The 16,834-nt window shown below is 44.8% G+C and overlaps 1 protein-coding gene across 1 annotated transcript in view; it reads left to right on the forward strand.

Annotated features, from left to right (window-relative positions):
• TAOK1 (TAO kinase 1) overlaps positions 1 to 16,834 on the forward strand; it is a 3,628,992-nt gene that overhangs the window by 2,272,624 nt on the left and 1,339,534 nt on the right. Inside the window, exon 16 of the mRNA XM_044054451.1 lies at positions 12,998 to 13,126. Within this exon, the coding sequence (XP_043910386.1) occupies positions 12,998 to 13,126 (129 nt within the window). The remainder of the gene's footprint in view (positions 1 to 12,997; positions 13,127 to 16,834) is intronic.

The following is a 16,834-nucleotide window of genomic DNA, read 5'->3' on the forward strand; positions in this document are numbered from 1 at the left end:
ATGCTAGACTAGAGATCTCTTCGCCATCCTCACTTGTCCACTCTTCAACTGATGCTGTGGGTGATGAGGTTTTGATTCCTTTCAAGCACCTCTTTTCTGAGGACTTGCTTCAGGTTCTACAGGAGGCCAGGAAACCCACTAGCAGGAAATTGTATGTCCAAATGAAAGTGATTTTCTGTCTTGTGCACCTCTTGCTATTAAAATTCCCTATCTGTGGTGATTACTCCAATTCTCTGTCATTTGTGTGATCTGCTTCATGCTGGATTGGCATATTAAGTTGAAGCTTACCTATCGGCAATTTCTCCTTGTCTGCCTTTGTCTCCTCTGGACTCTAGATTTCTTAAAGGAATCCTTCATTATCAGGCCTCCCAGAAAGCCTATTCTGCCTTCCTGGGGCCTCAGTTTTATACTTGAAAAATTGCCTTAGTCTCCTTTTGAGTCTGCTTCTTCAGTATCTTTACAACATTGTACTTTGAAGACAGTTCTTTTGACTCTCACTTCAGCCAAGAAGGTATCTGAACTTCAGGCTGTCATGGTTATTCCTCCTTTCTTAATTTTCATAGATTTAGTATGCCTCTTTGACCACCTGAAGCATAAAATAAGGATTAGTACAAAGAGTTGTCCCTTAATTGGTCTTTTCATCTTCCTTCCTTTTTTCCTTCTCCACAGTCCACCTGTGAGAAGGTGCTTCACAACTTGGATTTACATAGACAGCTCAGATATTATTTGGATAAAACTAAATTTATTTGCAAATCTGAGCAGCTTTTTTTGTTTGTTTGTTTTTTTTAATCCCAGGACTTTGGGTTTGGCAGTTTCTAAACAGTCTCCCCCTCTTTTTCTAAGGCCATATTTTTATTTGTTTATCATGGAAAATGTCTCTCATCTTCTGTAAAGGGGCATTCTACTAAGGCAGTTGCCTCCTCTGGTGCTTTTTTCAAGTGTTTGGATGTCAGTTCCATCCTTGAGGCTACTACTTTGTCTTCTTACTTTTGCTAAGTATTACAAATTGGATTTTATTTCCAGGGCCATGGCAGGCTTTGCCAGGGCTATCATACATGGGTTTGTATAGGGCTGATGTTCTTCGTGTTTTACTGTTAGTCATAACATTTGGGGTTATCTGTTTGCAGTAGCCCTCAGTCGGCCTGATTATCACAGTTTTGGGTCCTGCATCGGTTGCTGTCTCATCTTCTGTGACGTCAGGTAGTCAGGGGTATAAAGCATGCATCCGACGCCATTACATCAGTCTTTCTTGCCGTGCAGTGCCCGAAGCAGAAGCAGTTTGCAAGTACTTGTTGGCCGACTCCTGAAATTTTCATACCCCGTTGGGGAAATTTTTTCTTGCTCTAAACCGATTTCAGTAAAAGTCAATAATTGTATTTCTTGTGGAAAGCAAATACCTCATAAAGATTTTCATTCGTACTGTATTCCTTGCCTAGGCCCTGATCACAATGTACCTCGCTGTCAGTTTTGTGCCTTATTTAATCCGCAAACTGTTCGGTACATTTTCGCTTCTAAATATTTTGGTACTCAGTTCAATTATCCAGATATGTCTTCGGTAAGCCACCCGACTACCGACATTATGAAAAAAAAAACGCAAAGATAAAGACAGAGACAGGCTGCCTAGGTCCAAAGCTGCCGACGATGCTTCTCCTAAGCTAGTTGACAGTTCGCCAGTACTCAGTGAGGTGCTTTCGCAGCCCTTGATACCCACTACTTCAGATTTGCAGGCCTCTACTGAGACCCATTCAGAGTCCGGTGCCGCGAGATGCTTCAACTGTGGAACCTGATCAGTCTGGAGCCGTTGTGCAGGCACCGGCTTCTGAGGGTGTTTTCATGCCTACTGACTTGCATATTAAACTGATGCCATCTTCTTTTTCTAGGCTTAAAACTCGAACCATGCCTAGGAAACCGACACCCAGACCGCATGGTCAGGCCTCTATGCCTAAAAAACAAATGATAAGAATGGTTGAAGACCTCATTACTTTAATCAGGGGAAGCCAGCCTTCCCCCTCTAAGAGACCTAGGACTGAATTTGTTTATGATACTTCTGACCAGGATTCTGAAATTTCGGTCTTCTCTGATGACCAGGATTTACCCTTATCTACCTATGAGGATTCTGATGCAGAGGACTCTATTCCCTCTGCTTCTCCCCCAGAGGATTTTTATTTTGGTGAAACCTTGCATACTCTTAGGGAGCATTTTCACTGGGAAAGCCAGGATTACTCTGATTCTAAAAAGAGGCTTAGAGACTTCTTCCTCCTGCCCCAACACAGGCCTTTAGCTATTCCTCCTGTGCTGGACATTGTTGACGATGCCTTTTCGGAATGTAGCTTGGCCCCTGACTCTCTACCTCCTGCTCCCAGAAAACCTGATATATATTACAGGGTTCCAGATTCTCACATGTTCCTTTTTAAAAATCCTACTGAGGATCCTGAGACCATTTCACAGGGACCCAAGGGCATTAAGGCTACTACTGCCAAAAATCCTACTCCCTCTGCTAGAGATTCCAGGGCCCTGGATAGATGGGGTAAGAAGGTATACACCTCTGCAACCTTGGCCATCAGGGCCTTAAATTGCCAGTTTCATATGTTAAAGTATCAGCAGCATATTATTGGATTGCTTAAACAGAAAATTATGGTGATTCCTGATTGTGCTGAAAATAAGGATGTTAAGTTGTCAATCTCGCCTTCATTCTTGCTGGATGGGTTCAGAGCCGATCCTCAGCTCAGACTCGGCACTTGCTAAGCTCGAGAGTCACTTTTACCAGCTCGAGGCAGCCCCATATCCCATGATGCAAGGAGGTAATTACCCAGATCTCGTTTGCCGCTTCGCTAATGAGGTCATTCTTTTTACCAGCTCCTGGTAAGTGATATTTTTCTTGCTATTTGTAAGGTTTTAGGCATCTAAAAACTCTAATTTTTAGTCTTTTAGTCTTCACATTTTTTCTCTTAGCTCCATACCCATTTCCCCTTAGTTCACTTAGTTTCAGTGTTTCGGGCCTTAGGCCTTTCCCACCCTCACAGTTCCTGTCAGGATTTCCCTCAGGTGTGTGTGTGTTGTGTCACTGTCATAGTAATAACTAATTTATTAGTTATTAATAATTTTTTGTAGTTAGTGTCTTTGTATTGGACTGATTGGTGTGTGTGTGAGTGTTTAAGACATGTCCAAAGATACTAGGGTCTCAGGTTTCAAGAAGTGTGACTCGTGCTGTCAGAAGATGTCTCTGACAGACGGTCACACTTCTTGTATTTATTGCCTGGGACCCCTACACCTGCAGGACTCCTGTGCTATATGTCATTCTTTCAGCCAGAGAGTCCTGCAGGAACGTAGAAATAAGTTGATCCTAAGGGGTCTTGTTAAACCAGAGAGCTCCCCGGCTAAGGTCGGCTCCGGGAAGCCCTCCAAGCCTTCCAAGACCCAGGCTTCGGTGTCCAAGTCTGTGGTCCTGGTTCCGACTCCGCCGGAGTCGACATCGGCTCCGTCCGGAGCCGATCCTTCCTTGTTGGAAGCTTCTGTACCGGCGCCGGTCGGCGCCGATACCCTGGCTTCGGCACCTGTGTCGGCTCCGTCTGCAGCCGACACCCTAGCGTCGAAGCATGTCTCTGCTCCGGCTGGAGCCGAGATATCTTTGTCTCCTCTCGGAGACGACAAGTTGTCAACTCCGCCTGGAGCCGAACGTTCTTCGGCTCCGTCCAAGAAGAGGTCTAGATCTCTTTCTTTGGAGTCTATACACTCGGCTCCAGCTTCTCCCTTGCTTTCGGAGCAGAGCCATCAGAGCCGATCTTCGAGGTCGTCCAGGCTCTCAGACCACGACTTAGAGAGAGTGGTGAGTAGGCTATTAAAATCACAGGCATTAGCCCAGATGCTCCATAGCCCGTCTCATCAGACGTCAGCTATCCTACACCCCCCTGAGATTCCTCCTTCGACTCTCTTACAGAGTTCGGAGCCGGAGATTATTGGTACCGTGACTGTTGCTGCTTCGGAGCCGATACCACACCTTTCGGCTCCGTCGTCCTCTACTCCTATCTCCTCCTTGAGACATTCCTTGGAGGGATCCGGGCGTCAGGCTTCCCTGGTCGGTTCCGAGGGGGCGAGTGGCATCGGACCCTTGTCCGACCCCGTTCTCCCTCTCGGAGCTTCGGCCTTGGTGAGCTCGGCCCGACATCTGCTTCGAGCCTTCCCTTTCGGTGGGACCGGGATCCCTGTTTCTTGAGGGGATCTCTCGGCCCTCCTGGGAGGGAGCCTTCGAGGTGATGAGGAGTGTGCTAGCCCCAGAGCTTAGCCAGCAGTCGGTTCCTTTAGCTCCTCCCTCTATGGTGCCTGTAGATGCCTCTTCCCGCTCTCTTGCTCCCGGACCCAGAGATCCATCGCCCCAGGTTTCCCCATTAGGAAGGACTTCCTCTTCCAAGGTTTCTCCTGATCCTTCAGGTGAACCCCCGCGTAAGAGGACCTGCAAGAGGAAGCATTTAGACGCCCCTGAGTCTACAACATCAGATACCGATTTAGATGAGTCGGAGGGGTCCCCAAGATCTCCCTCTGAGGATGTCTCCTTTTCAGACATCCTTGAACTCCTCAAACAGAGGGGGAACTGGCCCTCCATTAATCCCTCCGAGGATGAATCGGTATACCTGGAGGCTTTTGGATCTCGAGCCTCCACCTCCTGGGTGTCTCCGCCATTCGACCCCCTTATGGAAGTCATAGCTCGAAAGGCGTGGGCATCTCCTGATTCGGTGGTACCAGTCCCCAGGAGACCTTTAAAGTTTATCACGGCCCCTGCTGAAAAGCAGTTTCTTACTAAGGGTATCCCGGTTGATGCCATGGTGGCGGCGGCCGCCACCAAGAAGGAACTTGCAGATCCTTCCGTGCCAGTCCATCCTCCTAACAAGGAGTCTAGGACCATGGACAGGTATGGCAAGCGGATGTTCTCTTCAGCGACCTTTGCTATGCGTTTGCTGAATTATTTGTGTCACTTCACCAGACTTCAGAGAGACATCCTCAAAGAGCTAGGTGAAGTAGTACAGGATCCGTCAGCAGCAGGGGCTCAAGAAAAGATCGCCTCTCAGCTGGGAATCCTAAACTCCATAACCAACTCCTCCATGCGGCTCATTTCTCATGCAGCCGATGGGGCGAGTAGAGCTGCAGGCATAGGAGTGGCCCTCAGACATCAGTCCTGGATGCGGCTCTGTAATTTTACAGACCCCTTTAAGGCGTCCTTCACAAACTCTCCCTTTGATGGGACAACGTTGTTTGGCCCTCAGGTGAAGGACATTTTAACCAGGTGCGAGCAGGACGGCAAGACTCTTTCTGCCGTAGGAGTCCGTTTCTCCACTCCTTCTAGACCTTACCCCAAAGGTCAGAAGGGAGGGAAAATGTGGTTCCGGAAATCACAAGGAGTCACGCCTGACGCACGTGGTCAGTTTACCCCCAGAGGCAGAGGGGGTAATAATAATAACAGACGCCGCCCTAGGGGCAGAGGGGGTCCGCAGAACCAGGGCTCCAGAGAGCCTCTCTCTGACAAGCCCTTCCAGCATCCCTGAGGTGTTGCCTGACTGCCCACCCTTGGAGGCAGTCGGGGGGAGATTGTCGCTCTACCCAGAAGCCTGCCTTTCCCTCTCTCAAGACAAATGGGTACAGTCGATCATATCCGAGGGTTACAAGATTCCTTTCGAGGAAAGCCCCTTCCCTCAAAGAGGTTCCCTTCCAGACATACCACCTGGTCTAAGGGAAATTGCAAAATTAGAGGTGTCAAAGCTTCTAAAGAAAAGGACCATCCAGCCAGTACCAGAAGATCATTTAGAGTCCGGAATCTACTCAAGGTTCTTTTTGGTCCCCAAAAAGACGGGAGACTGGAGACCAATATTAGACCTCAGCAGGCTCAACAAGTCTGTCAAAAAGACAAGATTTCGGATGGTCACACTTCAATCGATTTTGCCCTTTCTGGGCAAAGACAGCTGGATGTGCTCCATAGACCTTCAGGATGCGTACTATCATATAAAGATTCACAGACGCTCCAGAAGTTTTCTCCGCTTCCGGCTGGGGACCAGTCATTTTCAATTCAGAGCCCTGCCCTTTGGCCTCACTACAGCCCCCAGAGTGTTCACCAAATGCAGGGCAGTGGTCACGGCTCACCTGAGACGTCAAGGATTCCAGGTGTTTCCGTATCTCGACGACTGGCTCCTCTCAGCCACCACCAGGCATCAACTTCTCCAAGCCAGAGATTACACTCTACGTCTCTGCGGTCACTTAGGAATTTCGGTCAACTTTGAAAAATCTTCCTTGTCGCCCTGCCAATCTATTACCTTTATAGGCGCAAATCTAGACACTACTCGGATGTCAGCAAACCTAACAAGTCAGAGAATCCTAGATATTCAAAACCACGTTCGGATCATCCTATCCAGCAAAAGGGCACAAGCCAGGTTGGTCCTGAAAGTGTTGGGCCTCATGGCAGCTGCCATAACACTTCTTCCTCTGGCCCGCTTTTACATGCGTCTCCTACAATGGATGTTGTTCACCCAATGGTCCTTCCAGCAGCTTCCCATGCGTCACAAGATTCTGGTGACACAAACCTGCAAGAACCATCTATCCTGGTGGATTTCCTCTACTCTAGTTCATCAGGGCAGACCATTTGTTCCCCCGGCCCCGGTAGCCACGGTCACTTCGGATGCCTCCCTGATCGGGTGGGGAGGCATTATCAGGGCAGGATGGTTCATGGCACGTGGCAACCGTTCGAATACCACCTGCACATAAATGTCCTAGAGATGAGAGCAGTGCTTTTAACTTTGCAAGCCCTCAACGACTTTCTCCCTTTAGGGACTATTGCAGTTCACACGGACAACATGTCCGTCGTGTGGTACATCAACAAGCAGGGCGGAACCAAGTCCTATCCCTTGTGTCGACAAGCTCTCAGACTTTGGCAATGGGCGATCTCCTCTCATCGGTTTCTGGTAGCAGCGCATATCCCCGGGAAAACCAGCATAATAGCGGACAGATTGAGCAGAGCTATTCTCATGCCTCACGATTGGTCTCTCAAGCAATCCATTGTGGAGGAGATTTTTCAGAAGTGGGGCCACCCATGCTGCGATCTTTTTGCTACACCCCAAAACAGCAAATGCCCAGACGACTTCTCTCTCTTCCCACTTCCGGGCCATCCCCCCAGAGACGCTCTTACCCAAGATTGGCCCCGGGGACTTGTTTATGCCTTTCCTCCCTTTCCTTTGATACCACAAGTACTCCAGAAAGCTACCGTCTTGAGAGCCAAAATGATTCTCATTGCCCCTTACTGGCCTCGACAAATTTGGTTCCCATTCCTTCATCGCCATCTTTTGGTGCGGCCTTGGCATCTGGACCCAGTTCCATATCTTCTGACCCACCAGTCGGGTCAACTGCACCGGTCCGTTCCTTCCCTCAACCTCACAGCTTGGTTGCTCCACTTCCTTCCTTAGACATGCTTCCTATGATCTCTAACCCCGTTAGAGATATCATAGTAGCTTCTCTTAAGTCCTCTACCAGAAGAATTTATTCTAGCAAGTGGAAACGTTTCTCTTTCTGGGCAATATCTAAGAACATAGACCCCTTTACTGCCCCTATTCAGTCGGTCTTGGATTTCCTTGCGGAAATTTTTCACTCAGGTTCTTCGTCTTCCACAGTCAAAGTTCAGTTGGCTGCAATCCAATTATGTCCCACAAACTTTGTAAAGCCTTTCTCAAAGGAGTGTTCCTTCTTAAACCCCCTGTTAGAGACCCTCCACCATAGTGGGACTTAAATTTAGTGCTGACATCCTTGATACTTCCCCCTTTCGAACCGGCTGCTTCATGTTCATTAAAGTTTCTGTCTTGGAAGACACTTTTTCTAGTCGCTATTACCTCGTCTAGAAGAGTGTCTGAACTTCATGCCCTCTGTGTTCGTCCCCCTTATTTGGTCTTCCACAAAGACAGCGTATCCTTGAGAACCAACCCATCCTTTTTGCCCAAGGTTGCTTCTAAGACAAATTTAAACCAATCCATTGATATCCCTGTATTTTTTCCAAATTATTCTAACAGGGTGGAACAAAAATTGCATTACCTAGATGTTCATCGCCAACCTAGATATTACTTGGACAGAACAAAGCAATTTAGGAAGTCCGATCAGCTCTTCCTGTCTTATGCTGAAAATAGGAAAGGTCTCCCTGTTTCTAAAGTGACCTTATCTAGATGGCTATCTTCCACCATTTCTGACATGTATCAGCTTAGGGGCAAGCAGCTGAACTCAAAACCTAAAGCTCATTCCACAAGAGGTCGAGCCACTTCTACAGCCTTTCAGGCTAGACTACCCTTAGATACTATTTGTGCAGCAGCCACTTGGGCCACTCCTCATACCTTTGTTTCTCATTACAAATTGGATTTGGCCTCCAGGGACAGGGCAAGCTTTGGTTCCACTGTTCTCAAGAGTCTGTTCCATTGAGCCACCCAAGATAGGGGTGCTAGGGACGCGGTCCCATCCAGCAAGAATGAAGGCAAGATTGACAACTTAACATTTAGAAGTTATGTACCTACCATAACGTTCCATGTTAGTTGTCTTCTCTCGCCTTCTTTCTTGCGTCCCTCCCTCCTGTCCCCCTAGCCTGGACAGACCTTGATCTCCCTTTTTCTCTGGAAGATTCTTCTTCCTTGGACACCAGATAGTTCTTGTTTTTGATTACCTGGTTTCCATGACAGCCTTTTTAGGTTAGTGTTTCTCTTTCCTTAGTGGAAAGTTTTTATAGGCAGTTTTTCCTCCAGATACCAAACGAGATCTGGGTAATTACCGCCTTGCATCATGGGATATGGGGCTGCCTCGAGCTGGTAAAAGTGACTCTCGAGCTTAGCAAGTGCCGAGTCGGAGCCGAGGATCGGCTCCGAACCCATCCAGCAAGAAAGAAGGCGAGAGAAGACAACTAACATGGAACGTTATGGTAGGTACATAACTTCTAAATTTACAGGATTTAATGCATTCTGCTGAACAGGTTGGAAAGCATACTTTGCAGTGTGGTTTTGATTCACTAGAGGTATCTTGCAGAGCTGCTGTCACCGGGTCTGTAATTAGAAGGCATGCTTGGCTTAAGGAGCAGTCTTTGTCAGATCATGTTAAAACTAAATTGCTGGATGCTCCCTTAAATTAGGACCATCTGTTTTGTGTCAAAGCAGTAGTAGTTCTTAAAAAGATGGAGGAAAAAGCTAAATCTATGCAAACTGTTAAAGATTTCTTAGAAGTGCAGCCTCCTAGATTTAGTAGGCATTGGTCCTCAAAAAATTGGTCCTTTCCTGCCTCTACCAGGCCATCTCAGTTCAAACCCAGAACCAGCAGAACACCCAGGCCTCAGTCCCAGGGTACTCACAGGACTAAGCAGTGGGGGGCTTCCACTTCCAAGTCAGGGAGTAGTCAACAAATTATATTCCTGGGAGCAAGCTTGAACACAACTTCCCAGATGGCTTTCCTCACGCCAGAGAAACAAATTCATTTGACAACTTACTTCATACTAGTGGCCACAAAAACCCGTCTGTCTGCAAGACAAATACTGCAAGCCTTGGGGTTCATGGCCTCGTGCATTCTACTAATTCCATCTGCAAGACTGCATATGAGGAAACTACAATGGTATCTAAAAAGCCTATGGTGTCAACATTCTCAGGATCTAGAAGCAATGATTCCTATCATACCTTGTCTATGGTTAGAATTCCTTTGGTGGGAAGAGGCCTGCCACCAAAACAAGGGACTACCATTCACTCTACCCCCTGCTGCCCAAACCCTGACAGACGCATCAGACTATGCATGGGGGGGGGGCTCACCTGGCAGGGAAGTGCATTCAGGGCAAATGGAACCCAAGTCAAATGCACCTGCGTATCAATCAAAAATAAATGTTAGCTGTACAGAATGCTCTGATGGCCTTTAAGGACCACATTCTTCCAGGACAGTTAATGGTAAAGACGGACAACACCACTGTTATATGGTACATAAACAAGCAGGGCGGTACCCATTCTTACCCCCTCTGCAAACTAGGCATGGCTCTGTGGAACACAGCCTTGAGCTACCAAGTGCATTTACAAGCTCAATTCTTGCCAGGAAATCTAAATACACTGGCAGACGAACTAAGCAGAAATCTCCTTGACCCACACGAGTGGAAACTGGAACCAAAGATATTCAACATGTTCAACAAATGGGGGATCCCAGATATAGACCTGTTTGCCTCCCCCCCAGAACTATCAATTGGACAAATTCTGCACAAGGACTCCCCACAAACAAGCTTGGAAAGTGGATGCTCTGTCCTTCAACTGGAAAAATCTTATCAGTTTATGCCTTTCCTGCTCTGCCTGTCCTCTCCAAAGTACTACTAAAGATCAAACAGGACAAACCAAAGGTGATACCTATTGCACCAGACTGGCCACGCCAACACTAGTACCCCCTCTTAAGCAGTGTGTCACAGCTGGCCCAATGGCACCTACCTCAGACCCCTATCCTGCTGTCTCAGCAGGAGAGCCAGATTATGCACCCCCAGCTTCAAACCCTGAACCCTGCAGCCTGGCTAAATACCTAATCTCTCCGTTACCATCCCTTAGTAAACAAGTGTTGGATGTCATTTTGGAGGCAAGGAGCCCTAGTACTAGAAAATAATCTTATGCTGAAAAATGGAAGAGATTCTGTGCCTGGAACCAAACTCAAGGGATGGCCACAGCAGTGCCCAGTGTACCTCAGATTCTTCAATACTAAACTGAGATGTTTCACAAGGGCCTTTCCTTTTCCTCCATCAAAATTCACGCCTCAGCCATTTCAGCTAATTACAATACAGAACTACCCCTCTTTTCTCACCCACTGCTCAAGCAGTTCCTCAGAGGGGCCAAAAACTTAAGACCACCCAGGAAAGCCGCAGCTCCAGCCTGGGACCTTAATTTTGTATTGGAAAAACTCACTCTTCCTCCTTTTGAGCCAGCTGCAACTGCAGAGTTAAAATTCCTTTCTTGAAAAGCAGCTTTCCTTTTAGCAATCACTTCAGCAAGAAGGGTATCTGAATTACAGGCCCTTATGGCAGTGGAGCCTTTTATCATCTTTTATGTGGACAGGGTGTCCCTCAGGACCAGTCCCTCTTTCATGCCCAAGGTGGTATCCAGTGTGGCTCTTAATCAGTCCATTCATTTGCCAACCTTCTTTTCTAATCCACAGAACAAAGGGGAAACGGATACTGCACTCCTTAGATGTGCACTGCAATTTAGACTTTACTTGGACAAGACTAAACCTCAAAGGAAATCTGAACAACTGCTGGTGGCATTTGCTACAGAAGGGAAGGCTATTTCAAAGCAAACCATTTCTAAATGGATAGGCCATTGCATTCATTTCTGCTGTAAGTACCATGGAAAACCTATCCCACAGGGGATTAGACCCCATTCAAGCAGGGCTGCATCTACTTCTATGGCATTTCACAGAGGTGTCCCTACCAGAGACATCCTAGAAGCTGCTACCTGGAGTTTTGTACATACTTTCACAAAGCATTACGATTTGCCAATTTTCTCTAAATCCAGAGCTGGCTTTGTCACTGCAGTCTTGTATGGCCTTATAGCTGCTCCTAATGCTATTTAAATTCCTACTCCCATCCATAGCTTTGGGAATCTACCCAAATGTGATGACTGCAACAGTGAAACATGAAGAACATAGTACAGTTGTGTACACTTACCATAAATGTAGTTGTTCGAGTGTATTCACTGTTGCAGTCCTGGTTACCTTCCCTCCAGCCCCCTGACTTCTTTTGGCTATACCTGTATTCTCCTCTACTATACTTAAAGTGTATTTGCTTTTTTGTTGGAGGTATAACCTTGTGTGTGTGTGTGTGTGTGTGTGTATATATATATATATATATATATATATATATATATATATATATATAAATTGCTTCCCATTAAGGGGGCACCTGACATCTGGGGCAAGAAAAACTGATATAATGGTGTTGGCTGCATGCTTTATACCCCTGAATACCTGACGTCACGGAAGATGAGACCGCAACCGACGCAGGACCCAAGACTTTGATAATCAGGCCGACTGAGGGCTACTGCAGGCAGATAACCCAAATGTAATGACTGCAACAGTGAATACACTCGAACATCTACATTTTTTGGTAAGTGTACACAACTGTACTTTCTGTGCCTTCCTCCTTCCAGGCTTCCTGTTGAAGTGTAGTACTTTCCGTTAGGTAAAGAATACTGCAGCAGTGATATGGAAGAACGAAATCTTACCATAACAGTAGATATTCTTCTCTTCACTGTTGCAGTATTCACTTCCCTCCCTTCTACCCCCTGTTTTTTAAGCTCTTGCCCTGTAGTTTCCTCACCTTCCTGGCTTGAGGGGTCCATCATCTTAATTTTTCTCTTTCTGGATGCTCATGTTCTCCTTATCCCTAAGGGCATTACTGTTCCTCCTGGAACTTTTTCAGTTCTGTGCATGTGCATCCATACTTCACCTATTATGCCATACACCTTGCATATGGGGGGATACATGTGACGTATGATGCCTGTAAGTACTAAAAGCTTTGGTAAACTGGCCAGAAGTTGGCCCATCCTTGGCAGGAAATCTCTTTGGTAAATAACACTGCAACAGTAAACAGGACATCTACTGCTATGGTAAGATTTTACACAACTGTACTTTGGTTGGCGCAGTTTTTAAATAAGAGTTGAGATTTTTGAGATTTGTGTTGATAAACCATTTTGAATGTCAGTATACTTCCTTTGCAGCTTTGTCATTAATTACTAGATAAGAAGGAAGTGTTTCTGAAGAGCAGAATGTTACGTACCATTTTTGATGGTTTACTTCAAGTTGTGTTAGGTATGTTTGCAAACTGGCAACTGTTGAAGTCTGTAACATTATTTAATCATTTTCACATGCTGAGTAAAACTACAGTGTTTGTAGATTAGTGTAATTGTGACCATTTTGATTCTGCATGCTAACAGTTTTATGTATACACAGTATGACTAGCAGTACCCCTTTTTCTCCTCTCTTAAAGGCTAAATTGATTGCAAATGAAGAGAAGAAGTTCAATCAACATATTCAGGCACAACAAAAGAAAGAGTTGAATAGCTTCCTAGAGTCTCAGAAACGGGAGTACAAACTGCGAAAGGAACAACTAAAAGAGGTATTTTCATATTCCAAACTGTTGGTGTGTAGACACAGGTGATTGTAGAAGAGAGTAGTTAGGAATATGCATTATGCTTAGAAGTTTGTTGCTACCTTATGAGTGATCTCACCTATGCAAGTGGCAACTTTGTTTTGGAAATGACAGGATTGGTTGCCATTTGCTGAAGGGTGCTACACATTATCGCAGAATTATAAGTACAGTTGTACATTACAGTAAACTCTGTTAAATGGCACCCATGGGGATTGGTAGATGCTGGATAACTGTAGTTTCTAGTTGCTTGAGCATTACTATTAAAAATAGGCATGACTGATGCTGTACCCTATACTATTTGCTTCGTTTGACTTGTCCTCAGGTTGGGGAGAGAGGGAATTTATTCCTATATATTCCTTTTTAAAACTCTAAAAACGTAAGGTATGTTTCTGCGGTGGGAAAACGAAGTGCAACACATGAAAATTGTACTGTATTTCTTCAATATTTTTTTGCTGGTTGCTTAAGTTCAGGTTAACAGAGTTTACTGTATTGAGAATTCTGCTGATTGAATACTCTACCAGAATCAGCATCTTAAGATGAGAACCTGAAGGTGTGATTAACTTCTTGGCAATGTGGATTTAACTTTTTATGTATTTGTTTCAGGCAAACCCCTGAAGCAGTTTGGTTAAGTGATTTTTTTTGTTTCACAGTAGAGAAATGGTAACTGATGGCATCAAACTCATGTTTACAAGATACAGCTTATGCACATCACATGGCTTTGAAGGCACTGTGCTAATCTGGCATGACAAACTACAAAACTGAAATGACTGACCACCGAAAACTCCTTCAGTTTTTTAAAACATTGACAGATTTGTCTCTGAGATTCATGCAAGCGATTGCAGCATTATGTGGTTCTTTTTGTTTTCTTTTCACTTGTGTTTTGTATTTTTTGTAATACTGCTTTCTGTTGACTTCAGAAGCTTATTGAATGTGATTGTATTCCGTGTTTCAAAACCATTTTAGTCCAGCAACAGTGGTAGGTCTTGCCAGCACCAATCCTAAGGCTTTGCCTCCTTTCTCAAGAGGGGGAATGTAGTTAGCCCAGGGTCAAATTTGAGAGTACTCCTCCAGTTATCCATCTTTGGTGTGAAAAGAGATATTGAGTTGCATTGCTTAAGCTGCAGAGGAAGTTTATTCCAGAGAAGAGGAAGGGGCGCTGGGTGATGAATTTCTCTCCCCATCATGTTCTGCTTATCTTCTTATGAAGGGTCAGGTCTCTAGTTCTAGTTTTAGTTGCTCTGTTTGACCTACTGAGATGTAGGAGGTCATGGACCACTAGATCTCTAGGAGTATGGAAAGTGCTACGCAGCTCGCCCATCAGGGTTTTGTTAGACTTCAAGTTACAGGGTCTGAGGTTCTTAAGACCAGGGGAGATCTTTTTGACTATGAACCTCTGTGGCTTTTCAAATCTGATATGTCACGTGAGGTGCATCCCAAAGGAAGCTTTGTATGGGGGTCTGATCAGTGCTGAATGTAAGAGAATGATAGCATCTTTGGATTTATGGATTTAGACAAAATAATTTTGGCTATTAAGAGAGAACCATATCCACAGAATTAAAAAAGCATGTTTATTTCATCATGTCTTGATGCATTTTAACACCACTTTTGGACTTTTATATATATATATATATATATATATATATATATATATATATATTTTTTTTTTTAAAATGTAATTCCAAAGTCTGCCCACATGGGGTTTGACATCTTGATTTTTTTAGTCTACCCTAGGTATCCCACAATGCAGTGTTTTGCTTTAAAATATTACATCATAGCCCCTAAGCTCCTGTCAGTGCATTGACCTTTACATGTGTTTTCATGTATACCCTGCTTTGTTCTAGTTAGGCTTAATTAACATTTCTTGCTTTTCAGTGACTACTTAAAAGACAAACAGGGCTAAACATACAGAACAGCATTCAGTGCCTGTTACTACTATTTCTGAAGTGGCCAATTTTCATTCTGTTATGCCAGAGTTGTAGTCCTTAAACTCTTCTCCCATCTCCCTAAACAACATCCCCTTTGTATCTGTCAAAACTGGCAAAGATAGTTTGAGCTATTTGCTTTTGTAATTGATAGCTCACAGCAAGACCCAAAGTTTGTGTACTGTTGTTTTTACTATCCACCAACTTAGTGGAACATTTATTTTTGCTGCAACATAGCCTATTCCTGTTCTCATTTTAATCGTTACTACCCGTTGGCCGCAGTGGTGCAGAGGTTATCATTGTCGCCTTACAGCAAGAGGTTTTCTGGTTCAGTTCTCGGCCGGAGCGCCTTCTGTGCAGTGTCTGCATATCCTCCCTGTTGTCGAATGAGTTTTAAAGACATGCAGTAAGTGCATGTATGTGTGCCTTTTGTGAAAGTTGGGCACTGGGCTGGCAACTCAACACCATAAAAACTCCACTGCTAATCAATCTGCGAACTGGTGATCCTCTGTGGTGTGACCCCTAACTGGAGAAGCCGAAAGACTACCTGCTGATTTAGTAACACATTGTTTGGCAATCCTTCCAACTTCATTTTTTCAGGTTTTCCTGAGAACCAAAATTCTTAAATTGTCATAAAGGCAGTAAAAATTAAACCTTGTGTTTTTATATATAACACTGTGATGCACTTACCAGTAAGTCGTCGTTAATGCATCTTCTCTGTTTTATTTTTGATGCATTGTAACTCAGTATACAGCCCCTTCCTTCACCATTTCCAGTCACTTCAGTTTCATTCCTCTTTATAAATCCATCCCACATATTACTATTTATTGTGTCTGTGTTTGTCTTTTCAGCTTTTCCTGGTTAGGAGTTGCCACAGCGGAATTATTTATTGTGTCTATGTAAATATGTTTATTCCCTTTCCTTTTTAATTCCAAGATAGCACTATTGGTGTTTCTTAAAGCTCCCATGTCACTTATTACAATGAAAGTAAAGTTGTTTGTTATAAAGACATCCAGGTTCATATCCCTGCATCAAACACATGAAAGAACATGCACTGGCTAGGTGAATAGTGCCTAGCTTGGATAGAATGCATTACCTGCGCACCTTGAGTCCCTTCTGTATGGTGACAGGCCCTGCTTGTACTAAATGACAGTGTTAAATGCTGAATTCACAAAATCCTACTCCTGGAATGCCTGTCTTGCCCAAGGTTACTGTTATACATTTATTGGCACTGAATTTTAGGCTGTGACTCTGGCACCAGTTATCATTTTATATCTGTTCTTCTTGGAGAGAGTGTTTGTGTTTGGTGGATTCCATGACTGTGTCTAGTTTGCAATTGCCTGTGAACTTTGTTATCCAGAAGCCAGTGACATTATAATTTACTTGAGACAAAGATGCCAAAAAGGAGCTACCCCAGCACCAAGTACTTGCAGACTCTGCTAGTGACTGACCTTTTTGTAGACTTCTTGGGACTTGTCTGTAAGCCAGCTGATTGTCTAGTGGGTGGCGTAGTAGTTTACACTTAATCCTGTGAGCTTGCCTACAATGTTCATGTGGGGTATGATCTAGAATGCCTTGACAGGTCAAGATAGGCCTTACAGGCCATTCTGCCCTCATCCATTGCTTTGATGAATTTCTTAAAGTCCACCAGGTGGAACAGGCATGACCTGCCCTTGACTAAATCAAACTAGGTTAGTTCCAGTGTTTGAAAGTTTTCCATGATAATTCTTTCTATGGCTTTACATAAGAGACT

This window comes from Protopterus annectens, chromosome 13.part0 (assembly GCF_019279795.1).
Source record: "Protopterus annectens isolate FY-2018-M chromosome 13.part0, PAN1.0, whole genome shotgun sequence".
Lineage (NCBI taxonomy): Eukaryota > Metazoa > Chordata > Ceratodontiformes > Protopteridae > Protopterus > Protopterus annectens.